The 18,743-nt window shown below is 39.1% G+C and overlaps 5 protein-coding genes across 5 annotated transcripts; 1 reads left to right on the plus strand and 4 right to left on the minus strand.

The window, feature by feature from the left end:
* Positions 1 to 833: 833 nt before the first annotated feature.
* On the minus strand, positions 834 to 3,372 carry L201_004478 (uncharacterized protein; the record flags this gene model as incomplete). Its single annotated transcript, XM_066220220.1, has 3 exons — positions 834 to 1,480; positions 1,556 to 2,977; positions 3,048 to 3,372. 3 exons carry the CDS (start codon positions 3,370 to 3,372, stop codon positions 834 to 836), a joined length of 2,394 nt encoding a protein of 797 aa, XP_066076317.1.
* Positions 3,373 to 8,302: 4,930 nt separating this feature from the next.
* On the minus strand, positions 8,303 to 9,199 carry L201_004479 (uncharacterized protein; the record flags this gene model as incomplete). The annotated part of the gene is made up of 5 exons (XM_066220221.1): positions 8,303 to 8,384; positions 8,480 to 8,536; positions 8,597 to 8,684; positions 8,754 to 9,057; positions 9,143 to 9,199. The coding sequence occupies 5 exons, from the start codon at positions 9,197 to 9,199 to the stop codon at positions 8,303 to 8,305; spliced, it is 588 nt and encodes a 195-aa protein (XP_066076318.1).
* A 596-nt stretch (positions 9,200 to 9,795) lies between these two features.
* On the plus strand, positions 9,796 to 11,353 carry L201_004480 (uncharacterized protein; the record flags this gene model as incomplete). The annotated part of the gene is made up of 4 exons (XM_066220222.1): positions 9,796 to 10,251; positions 10,322 to 10,473; positions 10,556 to 10,639; positions 10,720 to 11,353. 4 exons carry the CDS (start codon positions 9,796 to 9,798, stop codon positions 11,351 to 11,353), a joined length of 1,326 nt encoding a protein of 441 aa, XP_066076319.1.
* Positions 11,354 to 12,235: 882 nt separating this feature from the next.
* L201_004481 (uncharacterized protein) lies at positions 12,236 to 14,534 on the minus strand (the record flags this gene model as incomplete). The annotated part of the gene is made up of 10 exons (XM_066220223.1): positions 12,236 to 12,491; positions 12,572 to 12,820; positions 12,898 to 13,025; positions 13,097 to 13,160; positions 13,296 to 13,536; positions 13,588 to 13,654; positions 13,740 to 13,787; positions 13,853 to 14,000; positions 14,057 to 14,096; positions 14,192 to 14,534. The coding sequence occupies 10 exons, from the start codon at positions 14,532 to 14,534 to the stop codon at positions 12,236 to 12,238; spliced, it is 1,584 nt and encodes a 527-aa protein (XP_066076320.1).
* Positions 14,535 to 16,249: 1,715 nt separating this feature from the next.
* L201_004482 (uncharacterized protein) lies at positions 16,250 to 18,367 on the minus strand (the record flags this gene model as incomplete). Its single annotated transcript, XM_066220224.1, has 1 exon — positions 16,250 to 18,367. One exon carries the CDS (start codon positions 18,365 to 18,367, stop codon positions 16,250 to 16,252), a length of 2,118 nt encoding a protein of 705 aa, XP_066076321.1.
* Positions 18,368 to 18,743: the final 376 nt, after the last annotated feature.

Raw genomic sequence — 18,743 nt, forward strand, 5'->3', positions numbered from 1 at the left:
TTTTTTCCCGTTTTTATCATATAACATGTAAAGAGTGTCCTTCTTATATATGTATGTGTGTATATCCTGGAAACACAAAAGAAAGTTGTTGAACCACCGAAGTCAAAACCTTCCAATCTGAAAGGAAGAAGAGTGAATGAAGATGAGACGATGATCCAAAGTCAAAAACAATCAATCAGACCACAAAATCAGAAATAGAATGAAAATGGTTCGAGGATGGAAAAACAAAGTAAGCCTTATACACCTTAGGAAAATGACGGTAAAAAACATGCAAAGATAAAAAAATAATATGGTACGATCCTCTCTTCTGAATTCTGAAAATAACCTTAGTAAAAATAAGGGTCCAAGCGCGTCGTGCTTTGTTTACAATCTTTTACCCTTGATTAATACAAAAAACTAAATGTAATTACAAAAAACGATTAGCATACGTTCCTAATGTATATTACCACCTACAATATACCAGCATACAAAGGAGTGAGTATGTTCGCATTGCATCGTTACAGGACCGTGCTTTCAGTTCAATTGCGCATCCATCCGAGACGATGTACAGTAAGTTTGGATTCACTGAGAACTCAAAACGACAAAACCAAGATCTCATTAATAAGGCAGAGTGAAGCAAATTCCGATTAAATCTATTGCACGATGCATTATGATTATTATACTGGTGTCTGAGAGACTATTATACTATATCGATACAATTTAATGATATGATTAATACTGCTACTGTTACTACTATCACTGCTATGTTTTAGTTGTATTCATTGTCCACTACGAAGCACTAGCCTGACCTATTTCCCTTCCCATCCGATATATTCAATACCCAATACCCAAATTTATCTGAAAACTTTATGTTCTTCTTCCTCTTCCAGTTCATCAATTTCTTCATCTTCCTCATCCTCTCTTTCACCTTCACTATAATTCTCATCTCTTGACGTTCTTCTACTTGAATTGATTGAACTCCATCCTGGTCTTTGCGATTGGTGTGAAGGATGTTGTATAGGCATATGTGATGGATGCTGAGGTGGAGTTAGTCCATATCCATAAGGTTGTGGTTCATTATATCTATCCCCTCCATAAGCATGAGGATGAGGAGGTGGTCCAGCATGTCCATATCCAGGTGGAGGTGGAGGTGGAGGTGGATGATGTTGATGTTGATGTGGGTGTGGATGCGGGTAGTATCCTTGAGGTGGTGGTGGTGGTGGTGGTGGTGGACCTTGATGATACATTGGTCCACCAGGCGGTATTCCGATTGTGCCAGGATGAGAATGTGGTGCTCTTGGCATACCAGGATGATCAGGATGTACATGAAGAGGCGATCCATAATCAGGTGATGGGTGCCCATGGCCAGGATGATGTCCACTTTGTTGTTGAGCAGCGCCTCCAAGTTGGTGTACTTTTGCATGTCGTTTCAAGTTGGATTGTACTGAGAACCTTCGTCGACATGTTGGCTCCTTGCATACATATGGTCTTTCACCGGTATCTACGAGAGTGGAAGAGAGGAGCATCAGTAATTGCTCCAAATGATTATCGTAACTTAAAAGGTGTAGTAACTCACGGCTATATGTATGTATTCTCAGACTACTCGGTCTTGAGAAAGTTTTAGCACAGAAAGCACAAGTGTATTTAGGACCTCCATTAGGATTACCATTTGCATTGGCAGCAGAACCGTTTTTCGACGGACTATCTTCATCTCTGATATCTTCGTCACTGCTACTTTTTCTTATTTTCCTTTCTTCTTCAACAGCGGCAGCGGCTAAGAGAACTTCCATTCCTCTCATTGCAGGATCTGAATGAGGCATATCGGTATCTTCATCAAGTTGAGTTTGACGTGAATCAGCTACCGATCTCTTTCTACCACGTAAAGATAATAATGGACCCTGTCCATCTAGATCATGATTCGATCGAACTGAATCGGTTGATTCCCTTCTTGCAACCCAAGGAGTTAAAGAATGTGCAGAGTGAAGGGGCGGTACAGGTTCAGATAATGAAGATTTATCCATTGATACGCTGCTCGCTAAACCTAATTCAGAGGTCGATGGCGGTGGTCCAAATCGATTTGGACTGATCGGCATATCACCACTCTTTTGCTTGATAATCTCTGTTAATGATGCTCTTCTGAATTCTGGTCGATTGGCTGATTCGGGTGAAGGAGGTCGAGTGAGAGATTGTCTCCTCAATATATCGGACGCCGGTGAAGCTGATCGACTCAAACTAGAAGGCGGAGGGAGTAGCCTGTTATCATCGACTGCAGAAAGAGGTGGTAACATCGCTGAACCTCGTCTTTCCGGTGGTACAGATTGAAATGGAGGAGGCATATCAACTGATAGTTGTCGATCTCTATCGCTTGCTGATAGACCAGCGAAATGGCTTGATAGTTGACCACCGACGAGAGAAGGGTTTCTAGAGGCTTGTGAGGGTCGGCGTGAGAATGGTACAGCTTCATCTTCGAGAGTAGGAGAAAGACGTCCACCATTGGTTGAGCCAGAGAAGGAGGAACGAGACATAGATGCTGAGATACCAGCTGAAGATGCTTGAGGTGGATGAAGTAAAGTACGTAAACCGGAGGATGAAGAAGATGCTGAATTGGATGGTCCAGCAGCCGGAAGTATGGGTGAAGTTGCCATTGGGAAGGAAGCATTTCTCGATTGTGCTTGCCATCTTAATCTAGCTGATTCTTCCGCATCTCTGAGTGCCGGTGGCCCATCAGATCGTCTTCGTTTTTGACCCGTTTCTTCAGAAACATAAGGTATGGTTGGAAAGGAGTTTGATCTATAGGGAGCAGGTTGAAATGGGGATGAACCTTTTTCGAATTCAGGTGCCCACCATCCTGCCGAGTTTTCCGGTACAGCTGATGAGGCGAGTGATGAATATCTTGATGAACGAGCTGAGCTGGGAGAACCAGATGGAGAATTAGGTATTAAAGAAGGTAGAGATGGTGATTGAAATAGTGAAGACGATGCGGGTGTTGGTGGATGATCTGTGTGTATAACCGGAAGAAGTGATCATCAGCAACCGTGATTTTCGTTGAATTTCAGTATTTAACTTACCGCTAGCAACACCGAATAGAGATTTTATAGGTGGTAGACTGATCGAGTCTGGTGGAGATACTTTATCGTTTTTGACAGGCTCCTCCTTCACTCTGCGTAAAGGGTGCTTCTGACCCAAGTCTCCATAACCCTCATCTTCTACTATATCTTCGTTCTCCGCCATCATAGGGTCGAATCTAGATTGCCTTCTACCTGGCATTGTTTTGTCGGTTGGATAAGGCGATAATGCTTTAGGAGATAATGTTGAAGGTGAGATGAGTTCACCTTGATTGAATAATTTCGATTGTATGCGAGACTTGGATAGCGGTTCTTCCACCGTAACCATCGAACTGATTGCCAAGGATCCTTGAAACTTCAACCCTTCGTTCTGAAAAGCACCGGAAACAGGTGATATCGAGGTGTTCGACGCGAGTCGTAGAGTGCCGAGTGGAGAACTATGCTCGGTCTGCGGAGAGTCATGCGGGGGCGATATGTTGACATTAGATTGAGAATGAGTTGCGGAATCGATGGACACCGTGTTTATATGGGAAAGGGAGAGAATTCGTTGAGGCATTTTGTGATGCCCGAGGTGATTATTGCGGTGGTTCCAAAGGAATTGAAGACGATTTAGCGTTGGCAGAGCAAGTTGTTGGAAGGTTAGCAATAAAATGCAGCAGACAAAGAAGTTTGATAATGTTACCACGTAGTAATGTCGAGTATGTCGGTTCCGGTAATCAACGTCGGTGTTGACGAAGTTTGATGTTAAATTAGTGATTGGTGGATCAGAGAAGATCGATTTAAGAAGTAATGATGTGTATCAAGGGTTTGTTACGAGGTGTGTGCGTTGAGATTATGATTAATTTGGCGATCATACGTGGTCGTGTTGTCGTCAAGGAGCAACGAAGTTCGATTCAATGGTTTTTATGATGATGATGATAGTCATATTGGTTAGGCAAGAAGGGCGAATGATGATTGAAGTGCAAAAGACGATGAGTAGAGTTTTAACATTGTCAAAATGGTGTTATCGACCAGAAAGGAATGTAATAAACAGATGGACGTAATCAATCAAACGATGATTTACCAATTTGAAGACCCGGTGGAGGGAAGGTAGTGGAGGAACGGTAATGAATCAAAGGATGGAAAAATGATTAACAATCATTGTATATAATGAATCATTGATTCAAAGGTATCGTTTTCATTGTCGTTTGTAGTGTGTTGATTGCCCATATCCATGGTAACACAGCCCATGTTGTTACAAGGATGATCGATAAAGGCGATCCCCAAATGTTATTTCGGCAAAGGACGGTAGTTGATGAAGGGGTGATGTGTTTTGTGTTGTTTTAACCAAAATAGTTGTAGGCCAGAACATTAGTTGAATTCAGATAGAGTCCGAACGGTAAAGGATGACCGAGGTGAATCGTAAGATATGCGATTGAAGCATAGCAAAAAAAGGTGAATAAAACAAGGAGAACAAACGTTAGCGTCTTTTTGCATGAATGATATTATGTTTCGAGGTCGAGCAGAACATCGAGGTATAAAACAGAAGAGTACCACCGGCGGCAGAAGAAAGTGCTGATCCATCCCATCAAATCAAGAAAATCATCAAAGCTCTCTATGTCAAGGGGATACCTCGGGATTTGAAACCGCGCTTCGTCCATGATCGACTTCTTTCCAATCACATTGAAACAAGCTAATTATCAAGCTAGTCTATGAAGTGGGTACACAAAGTGGGGGCGATGATGTTCTGAGATCTCTGTTAAAGGATGGTAACATGAAATAACAAAGGAGAGCATGGACATCTGTTTAATTATGTATGGGTATGAAAGGAGTGAGGGATCGTATGTGGATGAGACGGGCAGGAGGTAAAAACGATTGAAGTGTGGAGGAAATGGTAGATTGTTGAACAGCTTTTTGTCGTCCTTTTTACGCTAAAGTCGATTGGACCTCCAACCTCCAACCACCAACCCTAAGAGATCCAAGCGTTGTTCTAAACAAACACCTAGACCCGCAATCGCCCCTTTCCCTGAAATGGAAGAATACACAAAGACTCTCCTTTCATTAAATGATCAGATCGCGAATGGAATGGACATGATGAGACAAGGGGAAGAGGTGGACACACACACGACACAGATGCACCGGAATATGTTACCGAAACAAGAGGACTCACGGAAAGGGTATTTTTGGAGCTGTGTCTTCTAATACTCCAAACACTTCTGATAAATCTTTGAACGTTTCAGCTTCTCAGTCTATCGACGCTTTGATACTCTGTTTGAATACTTGGATTACCGGCTAAAACGGATGATGGTTGGTAAAAGTCCTTTTGGGTCAAATATGGTCGTGTTTGTTATTTGATCCAAAGGTCAAGATGAAAAAGCTAGATTCGTATCAGTATTGAGGGTATTGGTTGTATTGTATGTATATGTGATTGTTGAACGGACAGCTACCAGTGAATTTCAGCGGAAGCGAAATGGATTATACACAAAAGGCGAAGATGAATTGTTGTTATGAAAGCTGAGATGTTGAGTTGAGATCTTGAATCGTCAAGTATTATCTACGGTGAAAACTGAAATTTAATGGAGTATCGAACGGGATGACTACGATGACCTTAAACTTTGTCGATCACTATTTTCTTGGGGATTTAAAGTTGATACAGCTGGATATACGGTATTGGCGATCTTTGTAATGCAAACGGGAACAGACGTATGTCGTATATTATGTTTTGATAATATAATTCAATCAAATGATCTTCCTTTCTGGAAGATGTAAATAATGATGATGATGATGATGATGATAATGATGATGTCTTTGTCGAATCAAGAAGGAATGTACGAGTACGACGAAGATCTTTTTTTCTTGTAAATTTAATTTGTTAATGAAATGGATGGTTTGTATGGGTAATTTGGCGGAAAAGGAGAAAGGGCCAAAAAAAAATAAGAAGGGATCAAAACAAAATCTAAAATAATATTTTAATCCGGTAAAAACCAAGTAAAACTTCAGTGTTTACACATGAAATTCATGAAAATTATGTATAAAGAAACGAAAGGTAAAGGTAAGGTACAAGCGTAACAAGGGGTTTTGACGAGATGTATCGAATGTCGTGCTTTAGTTTATTACAGTAGTAATCTTGCTGTATGATGATATTTTGATTGCCTTCTTGAAGCGTATGGTAAAAAGGAGAAAAGAAGAAGGGGTAACAAAAAAAAGGGGCGGCGGTATAAAACGCCAAGGGGGGGTTTTGATAAAGAAAGTGTAAGAGGTAAAAAACCAGAAAAACTTTGATGTGAGGAAATGGGATTTTTGTCTGAAACAATAACCTTACAAAAGGGAAAATAAAAGAATGATCGGATCAATGACGCTGGTAATCAGGAAGAGAAGCTTACAGAAGAAGAGAAACTACAGTGGTGAGAAGTATAGAGTGAGATCACAGAGAAAGAAAGTCGTTTGTGTGTAAATCCCCCTGATTGACTTGAACAGATTATCTATCTTACGGAAACCCATCTCTTATAACGGGCGGAATACTTTTCGGTGCGTATGCGCATCAATTATGGCATGGTATGGTATGTCATCGCTCTCGTCGTGTCAAAAACATCTCCCCTCGACTCCCCCTTGTCTATGCCATCAACAGGATACGAGAAGCATACGAGAAGCATACGACAGCATATAATATTCCAAAGATGTAAGGCATGAAAAGTAAAACAAGTCTGACTTTGCACTTCGGTTGTTTTGTTTATTTTTATTGCTGTTCAGGGATAAGGTAAGAGAGTATAGAAGTTTTCGCCTGATTTTGTTTTGATTTAAAGGGAAACAACCGAGCTGATCACCCAAAAGGAATTTTCGGAACTTTTTAGCTTTGAGATGTCGATCCCTAAGATCAATCAGGGGTAAGAGTGAGAAAAGTAACCTGATATAAGGGTTCATTTTCGGGAATAAGTGGGATGAATGATTCTTTCCATCCTGTATCGCATTTTATGCTTTTGGCATCATACGTACAGTATAATAATTAATCCCGCTTGATCGTCCCATTCTTACCATACGTAAGGATATGTAATTGGGCGTTTTTAAACGATACTTTTGACATTCAAACCCGGCTTGAATCCTGAAAAACAAAATCATTTTACGATGTGGCGTTATCGTTTCCATAACAAAGAAGGTGCAAAACCAAGACATTGCAAAAAAAACGCCAACCAAACTTTTCTAGAGTGCTGTGATCCTCTTGCCCTTGTCAGCGAGAGATTTTTAGGTAGAATGACGCCGCTGACCAAAATAAATGAATTGATCGACAGGATCTTCTTTACTCAACTCCGTTTTTAGTATTTTAGGCATTCTACTTGTCGCTGGGAATTGGATCCGAAACAATCACTATTCGTTGATACAATAGAAGTATATTTATTGGGAGTTTACCTTTTCAAGCCTTTGTCTGATGCATGTTACTGCAGCTCTTGCGACCCGCAGTGAAGTATTCGTATATTGCCATAGCGTGGATTGACGTTCTCACTTTGAGCGTCTCATTAGGCAATTGTTCTTTCATGTATAAATGTGAATAAGCGGAGAATTTGCAAGGTAAAAAAGAGGTACCGAGACAATCATCTTCTTCGATCATTTATGGTGTTACTCTGTAGACCCCTAACAGAAGCGCAAGATTAAAACCGAGCATACACCGCTGTTGTTAACGCAAAGATGACACATGGCCTTTACGGCTGCATAGATTGCAATTTTATGTTGAGAGAGATATTTTTGGTAAAGCAGCGCTATTTATGGGGCACAAAAGATGTGCTGTTTGAATAAGTTGAATGCGAGTTTACGTGTCTGTACAATAAAATTCAGTTCTAAGTACATGATAGTCAATGTATTTTCGCAGTAATCAGCATGTCCGAAGCTAAAAACCCGATCAATCAATTTCGGATGATATTTGAGATAACGAACAAAAAGGAATCACTTAACAAACTAAAAATAAACCTGAACTAAATTGCAGTACATGTAACGATGATCTTTTTAGCTCTCACATCGCAAGCTAGTTGTTAAGGACTACGGATGTTGAGTAAATCAGTAACGGCGTTACCAGACTAACAAATGATCAATGAATTAAGGTATTTATTTGGATATACGTTGTACGTTGTTGGGTGTAAATTGCGATGCAAAGCTTAAAATCCCACTCTAAAGGTGACAACGAAACTGAAGATGCTCAATTTATGATGATGTTTATGTAAACAATAATTTAATGCGACGAATCGATCAACATGGTGATCACTGACAAAGAACCGTTACCTAAAATAATGTTACATGCCTTTTATACTATTTTGACCAAAATCTTGTTTTTGCAACACTGTCAATATCACTTCACCTAGCAGATCCGCAAACCTATATACACACGAGATATATTAGCTCAAGCAGTTTCTTCAAATTCATGCATCGCATCTTATGCTCATCAACTTGGGAAAAAAAATAAAACTCACCAATCCCATCTAGTTTTATAGCATTTCAAACCTTCTTTCCAAGGTAACCATTCTATTCTGTGTCATTCGTTAAATCATATTCCACACGTTATTATATGGATACAAAGATCAACTTACAAACCAAGATGCCTAAGTGTATGACATCCTTTTTCGGTCAATGAATAAGCACATATCAAACTTGATGCAATTGAGCATAATATCAAAGCTATGATCAGTAGGACGAAGAATATCTTAGCATATATCTTTTAAAAGATGTATTGGATATATGGCTTACCAGAACCTATTGTAGAACTGATCAATGTACCTAAACCATCAAATACAGATGATCTTGATCTCGCAATTTGTCTTTTCCTCGTTGTAGTTGATCTAGTAATTATCTTTCTTTCCGTTGTAGAAGGCTTGATATCGCCTTTACTTCTAGCATTCCTCGGTTTTCGTACATGTTTAGAGGTTGAGGTTGAAATTAATTTTGTGCTCCAGAAAGGTATCAAGGATAAAGGCGAAGGTATGAGCCATTTGAATATATACCAAGCAGCTACTGAAAACAGTATGGTCGTACAGCCGAAAATTAACGCTATCTATAATACCCCATCCGAGGGTGCGAAATCAGTCACCAAAATTGTTTATTTTCGCGTATTCAGCATTGAACAATTTGGCACTTACCAAGTATTGTATATTCTGGACTATCCAGTAAGACGTATCTATCAATGACAGAATCATCTCACTCTTCCAACTTCTACTTCTTAAGGATAAGCTAAATGACTGATTGTAGAGCACATCATTCAACATTTATCTTATCGTTCTTTCTTGTTTGTTTTGATTTTCTCGGTTTATGGCCCTGAATGAAGTACCGGCGCCCCACCTTATTGTGCGGGACATACTATCCAAATCTCTTATCGCTTGGAGTGTGATTTCCGATACTCTTGACACTGCAGCATAGAATACATTATTGCATACAGTATGATCAGGGGGAGGGAAACAGAGGATATAGTATATGCTGTAAGGATGCACCTTTCAATCAGATATCTGAGAGGAAGAGCAGGCTATGATGGGTTATACTGAAATCTAACGCAAATAAATTAAAGGATTATCTACCTCCACCGACCGCATTCGCGTCTAACAAAGCATGACGACTGGCATATAGTACATGTAAATGATCCTTTATCTACACACATTCCTCAATTCTTCTTTTGCAGGCAGCGATTTATCATTGAATTATCATTGCCACTGAGTATTTCAACACGGCTCCTATACAATTTAATCACTATAATCACTACAATCCTGCCTGATTGTTAGTGGCTTAAAGCTCTTTCAAAATGGCTTCGTCAAATCCATTTGATCCCAACAATCTGTTCCAACTCATACCTGCATTATTACCTAAATCAACTTCTTCTCCTTTACCAAAACCTACTGATTCTATAGCTATTCTAATTCACGCTATTCATACTTCATTAAGATTTAGATTAATCCAAGATTCGAATACTTCCTCCGTTACTCAATCTGTTTCACAAGCTCCAAGCAGTACTACTGAAGAAACAGGTACAGGGGGAGAAGACATTGATGATGGAGCTTCAGAAACTACTACTGCAGTAGATGCAGAAGAGAATGTGTCTTCAGAACAACAGCCTCAAGAAGGTATATTGAATGAAAGATGGAATGAAAGGGGTGAAGATAATTATAATTTCAATTATAGACATGAACAATCTTCTTTATCGTTTAGAATTAGAATTGGTAAAATGGGTAATAGAGTTCAAATCGATGCTATGGCTGAAGTAAGTGATACTCAGCTACTTACATGAAAAAAGTCGAGTATTCTTAAATTAATATCTCCCGGTCTGGCAGGACGGTGCACCACACAATATATCTATAATACTCTCAGATATCGTCGATACTGCAAGGTTTCCCATTCCAAGTTCAGCAACTTCATCATCTTCCTCCACCCCTTCTAGTGGTGATGAGTTAGCTAAAAGTTGGGGATACAAATCGTTGACGAAGTAGGTTTTTCTGGTTACAAGTTTTTGCTACCGCCTGGATGTAAATGAGCTTGGGAGCTGATTCTGTGCAATGATTGATCAGTCTCAAAGAATTTATACAGAAATACAAAGCAGATGTCATCTCTAGGTTAATACCTGGATTACAATTACCAGGATATGAGGAATCGTGAGTTTTCGGAATGAATTGCACTTGGTGAATGAGAGCGAATTTCTCCAGCTTTCATACTGATAAATTTCGTTTTAAAGCCGTTCAACCGGTTCAGATCCTCGTAATCCACCTCCTAGCGGAACATCAAGAAATGATCCACCTCCAGCGAGACCACAACCACCTAATAATCCGTTATTCGACCCATTACGTGATCCATACCATCAAGGTAATAATCCAGCATCAATAGGAAGACGTGATTTAGATCCTTTAGCATCCTTACAACCTCCTGGATCATTCAATCCTGATCGTGATGGCGGAGGTATGTTAGTTGATTTCAATCATCCTTTATTCGATAGCAGGAGACGTCAAGGTCAAGGGTTAGATCCTGATTTTTCTGGACCGGGAGGATCAATTCAACCTCCAGGAAGTAGATGGGATCCAATCGGACCTTCCTCTTCTGGATTCCCTGGACCAGGTGGGAATCCTCTAAATGGTAGAGGAATAGGTGATGATAGGTTTGGTGATGAATTACCTCCACCAGGTGAATTCGGTCCTGATTTAGGTAGATTCGGTGGTCCGGGACAAGGTCCGAATAGAAGAGGTGGTCCAGGTGGTTTAGGTGGCGGTGGTGGTCTAGGTGGATTTGGTGGATTAGGAGGAGGACGAAATGGGGGAGGAGGTGGATTTGGGGGTGGATTTGGTGGAGGAGGCGGTGGTGGTATGTTCATGTAAATAAGATGGAAGGCATTATGAAAGAACAGTTTACACATTAGGCGGACAACTTTTTGAATTACGAAACACAATTTAATGAAAATAGCAAAGACTTGAAGAGAGAAAAGCGAAAAGAGCCAAATAGAAACTTCAAATCAACGATTGGAGCCTTGTATGTCAATTTCAGAAAGACAACTAAACTTTCTTTGTGAGAAATCCTATTAGTATAAAGACTGGATACATACTCAGTGAGAGATCTAGTGAATATATGCAATCATATTTTAAATATGATTTTACGCTTCTGGTATTATGAATCTCCATTTATTCTTTATGTAAATTACTATGAACTGTATATGCAATTATATTTATATTTGTGGATATGCAAGCGTGACTAATTATCTGCTTAGCTCCAAGACCTGTTCAAATAAGATAAGTGAGTTCAAAGTTTGTCTCTGTTTTGTAGACGGAAGGTTGAAGAGTGCGTTCTTGATATGCTTACATGTATATTCAATGATATGGCTAAATATCATTCAGATTTATTCGTATTTTTATTCTTATTGCGCGTAACATATTCAAATGAAAACGGGCAAGATAGGACAAGATATGCTTCTGTGAATTTGATCGTAGCTGCATTGTAAACAATAGATTACATTCATCATGAGTTTTTGGTAAGATATAAAGATTGACTGTTATGTAAATTGTTACTGAATAATATATATATATATACCGATGTTATCCTGTTTATTCCGTTTGCCTTTTTATTTCGCATATAATTATCGATTCCTCTTATTTTAAAAACGCATTTCGTCCATCGTGACATAAACATTTTGTGTGTATATTATTTGTATTGTATATGAAAGTTTTAAGTATGGAAAAAAACAAAAGAAGTCAAAACATAACACCTTATCCAATCCAACTTGAATTACCACCATTTGGTCTATAAGTAGCTTCGGCTAATTTGATATCTGATGAAGATCCTATTGGTGTTTTACCATAATGACCTGTTGGAGTTTCACCTTCTAAGAAATGTTGTGCAGTTCTACCTGGAGCTAATTTAGTTGGACCAATTCTAGGTTTTCTTGAAGCTAAAAATGCATAAGGTCCTTTGGCTGTTTGTGGTATTGGTTCTTCAGTTGATGTAGCTTCTTCAACTATATGTCTATTTTGGTTTTATTGCAATTATCAGCATTAATCGTTTTTGACATGAGAAGTAGTAGTAAAAGCTGAAAGCTGACTTACCTATTTTTTCTAGTTTTTCTAAATCTTCTAAATAATAAGAAAGCAATAACGAATACAGCGACTATACCCACAACTATACCGGCAATAGCACCTTTACTTAAACTATCTCCAGAAGCAGCTTTACCACTTGAGTTATAGACTCTTAAAGAATTTAATGTCCAATAAGCTTCTGAGAATGCTGAAGGATATGATCTAACAAAAGTCGCGCATGTTCCCGGACATCCTGATGCTGAATATGTTGCACCAGCGCTATCATTGCCCCATATATCAGTATAATCCTTTCAATAGCCGGAGAGATTTAGAGCATGCAGGGAAAAGGTACTCACTAATCACCACAGAAAGTCAAATCAAAGACAATAACGTGATTGTTGAAGTTGTTTTTACAACCTGGTACAGTCATGTTGGCTTTTGGAATACCCCAATTAGCTACATTGGTAGTTGCTGTATTTGGGTTCTGTTGTATAAAGAATTCATCAACACTAGTCCCTAATTTATGAGATAAGGAAATCGATAACAAAGACTCACTTTGACATCATCTGGAACGGAAGCTGAGTTTCTTGGCCAGAACCAAATGTAGATACCACCGGAGCTATTTAGGTGATAAGGTGAATGTCAGCGGTTGATTTGTTTTCAATGAGGTGTTGATTCTGTAACGGATTTTCCTTGATTGCTCTTCCACTTAAGAATAGAGGAGAAATTCATCATCAAGAAAAAATTCACTCACTTTTCTAAATCTCTCCACATAGCATACCAACCACCACCAACACCATTGACAGGACCGCCATAAGAACCATTTGTTGCACCAGTCATCTTAACACCACAACCTGTATTTCCAGTCAAATAAGCTGAACATTGCCATTCGCCAATCTGACCATCCATATAAGTTTGTCCATTCAATGTACATGTATCTGATGTATGTAAAGCAGCAATATTATAAATTTGTGGATTTGGATTTGCGGATAAACCTGTTGTAGCTTCATATGCAGGTGATCCAGATAATGGTAATCCATTAGCACCTTCTAAAATATCAATTTCACCTCCTTTGGGCCATCCTGATTTCGTTACTGTCCAGAATGCTGGCCACTATGAGAAAATATTTTAGTCAGTCACTCAATCACCACAACCCATAAAAGCTAGATATGAGTAGATCAATAGGAGAAACACTCACTGTACCGCATCCAACAGGCATATGAGCAAGATCAAGAATATATACACCCTATACGCAATGATCGATATCATCAGTAAATTCCCCCCTAAAATAGATACGGTTATGATACTCACATCAGCGTATTTACTTTTACTACTTATTCTGATACTATCTCTACCTCTTCCAGTGGGTACATTTGTTGAATCTGCACCCATATAGAACACGTTGTTTGCTTGTACATCAATTAATCCTGATTTCTGAGCAGCAGATTTCGATATATAACTATAATAACAATCTTCTCATCAGCGATTTCCAACGTCTATCCCTGATATACTCACTTTACATAACCGCTTGTTGGATCATCCGCGGTGAAGAAGTCTATATAACATACATTGAGTTGGCATCAGCTTGAAAAAACTTAACGTTGATGTCATTCCATGCTAGAGGGATTAATAAAAGTATCGTTCACTCACCAAAATCATTCATAAAATCTTGTCCAACATATTTCTTTGCTAATTTCAATGTAACTGTACTTGAAGTTTCTGATGCACCAGCTGATGTAGATGTTGTACTCGCTTGGGCAGCCACAATTGAACCTGCTCCACTACTTGAGCTTGAGCTTGCACTAACACTAGTACTAGCGATTGCAGCAGTTGACGATGATGATAGAGTCGCTGAAGCCGTTGCGCTACTTGCTACAGCGGTATTTCCATTGTTGTTGTTATTGTTATCGTTATTGTTGTTATTATCGTCTTGAGCTAATGATGTTGTAGCTAATAACAATGTTATTGCCTTGAGGGAGTTTGAGAGATACATCCTGGTTCTAAAGGTTTGTAACCAGTCTGTCTTGCTTAATAAGTCTTGGAATGTTCAAAGTATTTATAATCTATCTATTCTATACCGATTCTGTCCAATATCCGTTGTGAATGTACGAGCTATTGACGTATTCGTTCTTGGGAGGTTATTAGCTATAGAGGAGACACCAAGAAATTAGATTTTTGCTTCGTCTCAATTATCAATACAATATTGTTCAAAACTGATTATGTAGACGCAATTAATGCTCACCTTTTGTTAATATCGGTTATGGATTGATCTTTTCTAAGCAAGGCAGATTAAATTATGTATCGTACTCCACTATTTTTCTTGGTCGTTCTTTTGGCGTCAAATGATGTTGTTGGCGTGAAAGAGTAATAATAATGAAAATGGTGGCGTTTGACGTAGATAGTCTAAATTTTCTGGTTCAGGTCAAAGGGCGATCTTCCTTCAGGCGTCTTTCGTTTTCCCCTTCTGATAACAATGATTGTTAAGAATTAAGACAAGTAAGAATGGTTTGTCAATTGATTGAAAAAGGTAGTAAGTATAAGTTTAACGATACAGTGATCAGATGTTCCAATGGAGCATATGCACAAATTCATGATTCACAGTAAGGTTATGAGTATAACTTGACCACATCTGCCTGGCACATGAAAATCTTACGTCTAAGATATCAAGTCTAAGACAAAACCTTTAAACAAGAACTCTTGGAAGAGTCTCGTCTCGACCGACAACTTTGTCTAAATTATGAGATTAGTAAAAAGCTTAAATTAGATGAAGGGAACTTTTCCGAGCTGAAAATAACCGGATTAGGCAATGGAGAAACTCACTCCATGAGATTTAGTTTTTTATTCAGGGTATATTTTACCGTATGTCACCATAAGAAAACAAGGATAAAGAAGGACGAGTGCAAGGACGATCATCGGTTTAATAGGAACCCGCATACCGCATACAAAACTGTATGTGTGAAACTTGGATGTAAACCCGAGCAAGGGTGGACGCGCTCTTGATCTGTTTATTCGAACATCAAATTACGCGATCTATCATAAAGATTAATTACTGCTTGGCTGTTGCTTCTGGTGAGAGATCTAAGTGCCCTTTCGACGGGTTTCTACATCCTATATGCAGGTCTATTTTTGTATATGCTACAGTATATCGGGGAAAGACAAAGAGACTGTGCACAAAAGGAGCTTTGGGTACATTCAAGCTTGAAATCTATACACAATTATGATCTACGTAGACTGCGCAAAAACCTCCAAAACCGAAATTGCAGGATAACATGAAAGCGGGAACCGGGAAATGGACTAATAAAAGAACCCATTTATTCGGTTCAGAGCAAATTTCCCGTACTCAAACAGTAAGGTGGTGCATACAATTGTGGTGTAAATTTAGTACTAGTAGAAATACTTCCATTTCACTTGAATCGAGAATGATATTTTGATATAACATACTTGACAATTTCATGCTTGCTATTCGGGATACCGTCAATCAAGTAAGGGTACACTCTAGCTGGAGTATACCAATCATTGAACAACGATAGACCTTGATTTCTCAATTTACTACTTACACAGATACATATTTAATGTATGATGTACTATACATACTGTACTTTGACTATACAACCTGAGTTATCTGTACATATGAATTAATTACATGATCGCAATCTAAAACCCAAAAAAGGTATCATCTGGATGAGGAGCGATTTATACAAATGGATTTCATCCAAAGGACTTCAAGAAACCCCATTCTTCTTCCTCTTCATCATCATCATCGTCATTATCGTTGTTTGTTACTAGTTCCGCTTTTCTAGTTGGTATTTCAATTGCGAATTTTACTCTAGATCTAGATCTAGATTTCGTTTGTTTTTTCGGCGTACTGGTATTTAACTTTCTAACCTTTTTAGCTGGGAGTTGTGTAGGCGCAGGTGGGGGTGTATCTTCCAACTCATCGATTTCATCAGACTGAATAGTCTGAGTAGACCAAGATGGTCTATTTCGTTTCTTGCTTTGATTGTTTGGTCGACTCTTTTCAGATTCATGCGATATTACCTTTAACGCAGGTTCGGCCTGTTCATCGAGAGGAACCATCTTCGCTGGTTGAGAAGCTATGTGTTGAGTAGCTGGTGAAGAATCGATAATTTCTACATCGTTAGATTTGAGCGTTGTTCTTTTATTTGTATTGGCTTCTCCCACCTGACTTGTAAATGCGATATCTGTTTGACCTATTTTCAGATTTTCAGAATCGGATCTCATTGCATGTTGGTATTCGGAAAATCCCATTTGGACTCCCACAACAACATTTGAATCAGATTTTCTCTTTCTACTAGATCTGGTATTTCTTCTTCGTGAAGGCGAAGGAGGTGGTACGAAATCTGGATCATCGTCCTCTTTTTCGTTGAAAATGTCATTTAGGAGGATGTGCGGTGAAGGTGTTCTTGTGATTTCCTCAGGTGGTGGTGGTGAAGTTTGAGCTGTGGTAGCTGAAACGCTTACCTGAGAAGGTCCAGTTTCCACTTGAGTGTCGGCATTTATTATTACTTGCTTATCGTCAGTAGCGATGTCAACTGACTTAGACTGTTCCATGATATCGTTTCCACTTGTTGGACCGTGAAGTGTCGGCTGTTCATTCTCAACATCTACCGCTAAGCTCTTTTGAGCTAGTTCACCTAAAGAATCGAGTATATTCGCTACTTGGATACTACTTGTTTTGTCTATACCCTCAAGAGGATATTCATCATTACTGGATTTCGAGCTGTGCAGCAGACCTTGGTTCTCGCCTGATATATTGTTACTTTCCCCATCTACATTAATATGTAATCCTAATCCGGTGTCTTCTGCTTCATTAGTATCGATAATTATGGGATCATTCATGCGAGTGTTGACTTGTTTCTTTGGCGGTCTACCTCTTCTCTTGGGAATAGAGGTCAAACGTGTCGAAGGTGAAGGGGGCGAAGAGGGTACAGGTTCAGGTTCCGGTGTAGGTGTTGCATCTTTATACCAAACAGAATCAGGAACATCCATTTCTAATTTTTCCAAACCTAATTCTTCTCTACGCCAAGTCTCTAACGCAAATAGAGCTGCGGCATCTAAAGTACGTAAATCTAATCGTAACTCTCTGACCTTACGTTTTGGTCCTGTAGGAGGTAATGGATATTTCGGTGTTGGTGGTGATTTTTCAATATCACCAGTCAGAATTGAAGGTGGTAAAACAGATGGTAATGGAGGTATCTGTATAGGTTTCAAAGCAAGTTCCGTTTGTGAGGGTGAAGGTATTATACTCGATTCTTTGTTTGTAGTTACTTCATTATGCTGTAGTTCAGGAGTCTGAAGGGGTTTTGACTGTTCCACGTCTCTCTGAACTACAATTTCCTCACCGTCTTCTTCCTCTTGTTGTGCCAAAGTATTATCATCATTAATGTGCTGCTGCTGCTGCTGCTCTTCTAACAAGGTATTTGACGGCTGGACACCATTCTTGTGATCCCAGTACGTATTTAAAGTTGTTCCTTCTTCCAATTCTATAAATTCCCTATCCTTACTAACTTCTCTTTCCCTCCCATCTCCTTCCGTTTTACTGTTATTACCTTCTTCTAAGAGGGGATTATGTGGACTATCTGGAGTTCCAGGAGGTAGTTCTGAGCTTTCTACTAAACGTACATCTATACGATGGTAGCTCTGTGGTGTTTTATATCTTTCTAATAAATCATTTAATCTAATCAGATGTTCAGGTTTCCTTAGACCGATTAACCATGATGCTAAAGGCGGTAATGATATTGCATGAAGTGTCTCTTTATACAAAAATACAGCTGGTGGTGGTAATTTCGAAGTCGAATGAGTCATCTCGCGTTTAGTACTATGTCTTCAGTATCAATAGTCCTTTTTTGCTCCTAAATTGTCATCCGGTATATGTGATGGGCTGAATCTGTTGACGGGGGTGAAGAGGTGCCAGACAAAATGATAAATAGCTTATTGGTCCGTATCGAATGGTGAGGATGTCGTGTTGACAAATATCGCTCGTATCAATCGCTTCGCATTCTCGTTCATTCTCTTTTTTGTTAACGGGTCGTTATATCTTATTACATGTGCTGCTCTGATTACCAGGAAGTCAAGGATGGATGGAACACAAGCCAAAGAAGGAAGAAGAGACAAAATCGCATTCTGATAAACCGGTTAAAGTACCAGACGAGAAAGTGATGATATCATCATTTAAATCACC

This window comes from Kwoniella dendrophila, chromosome 5, assembly GCF_036810415.1.
Source record: "Kwoniella dendrophila CBS 6074 chromosome 5, complete sequence".
Taxonomy (NCBI): Eukaryota; Fungi; Basidiomycota; class Tremellomycetes; order Tremellales; family Cryptococcaceae; genus Kwoniella; species Kwoniella dendrophila.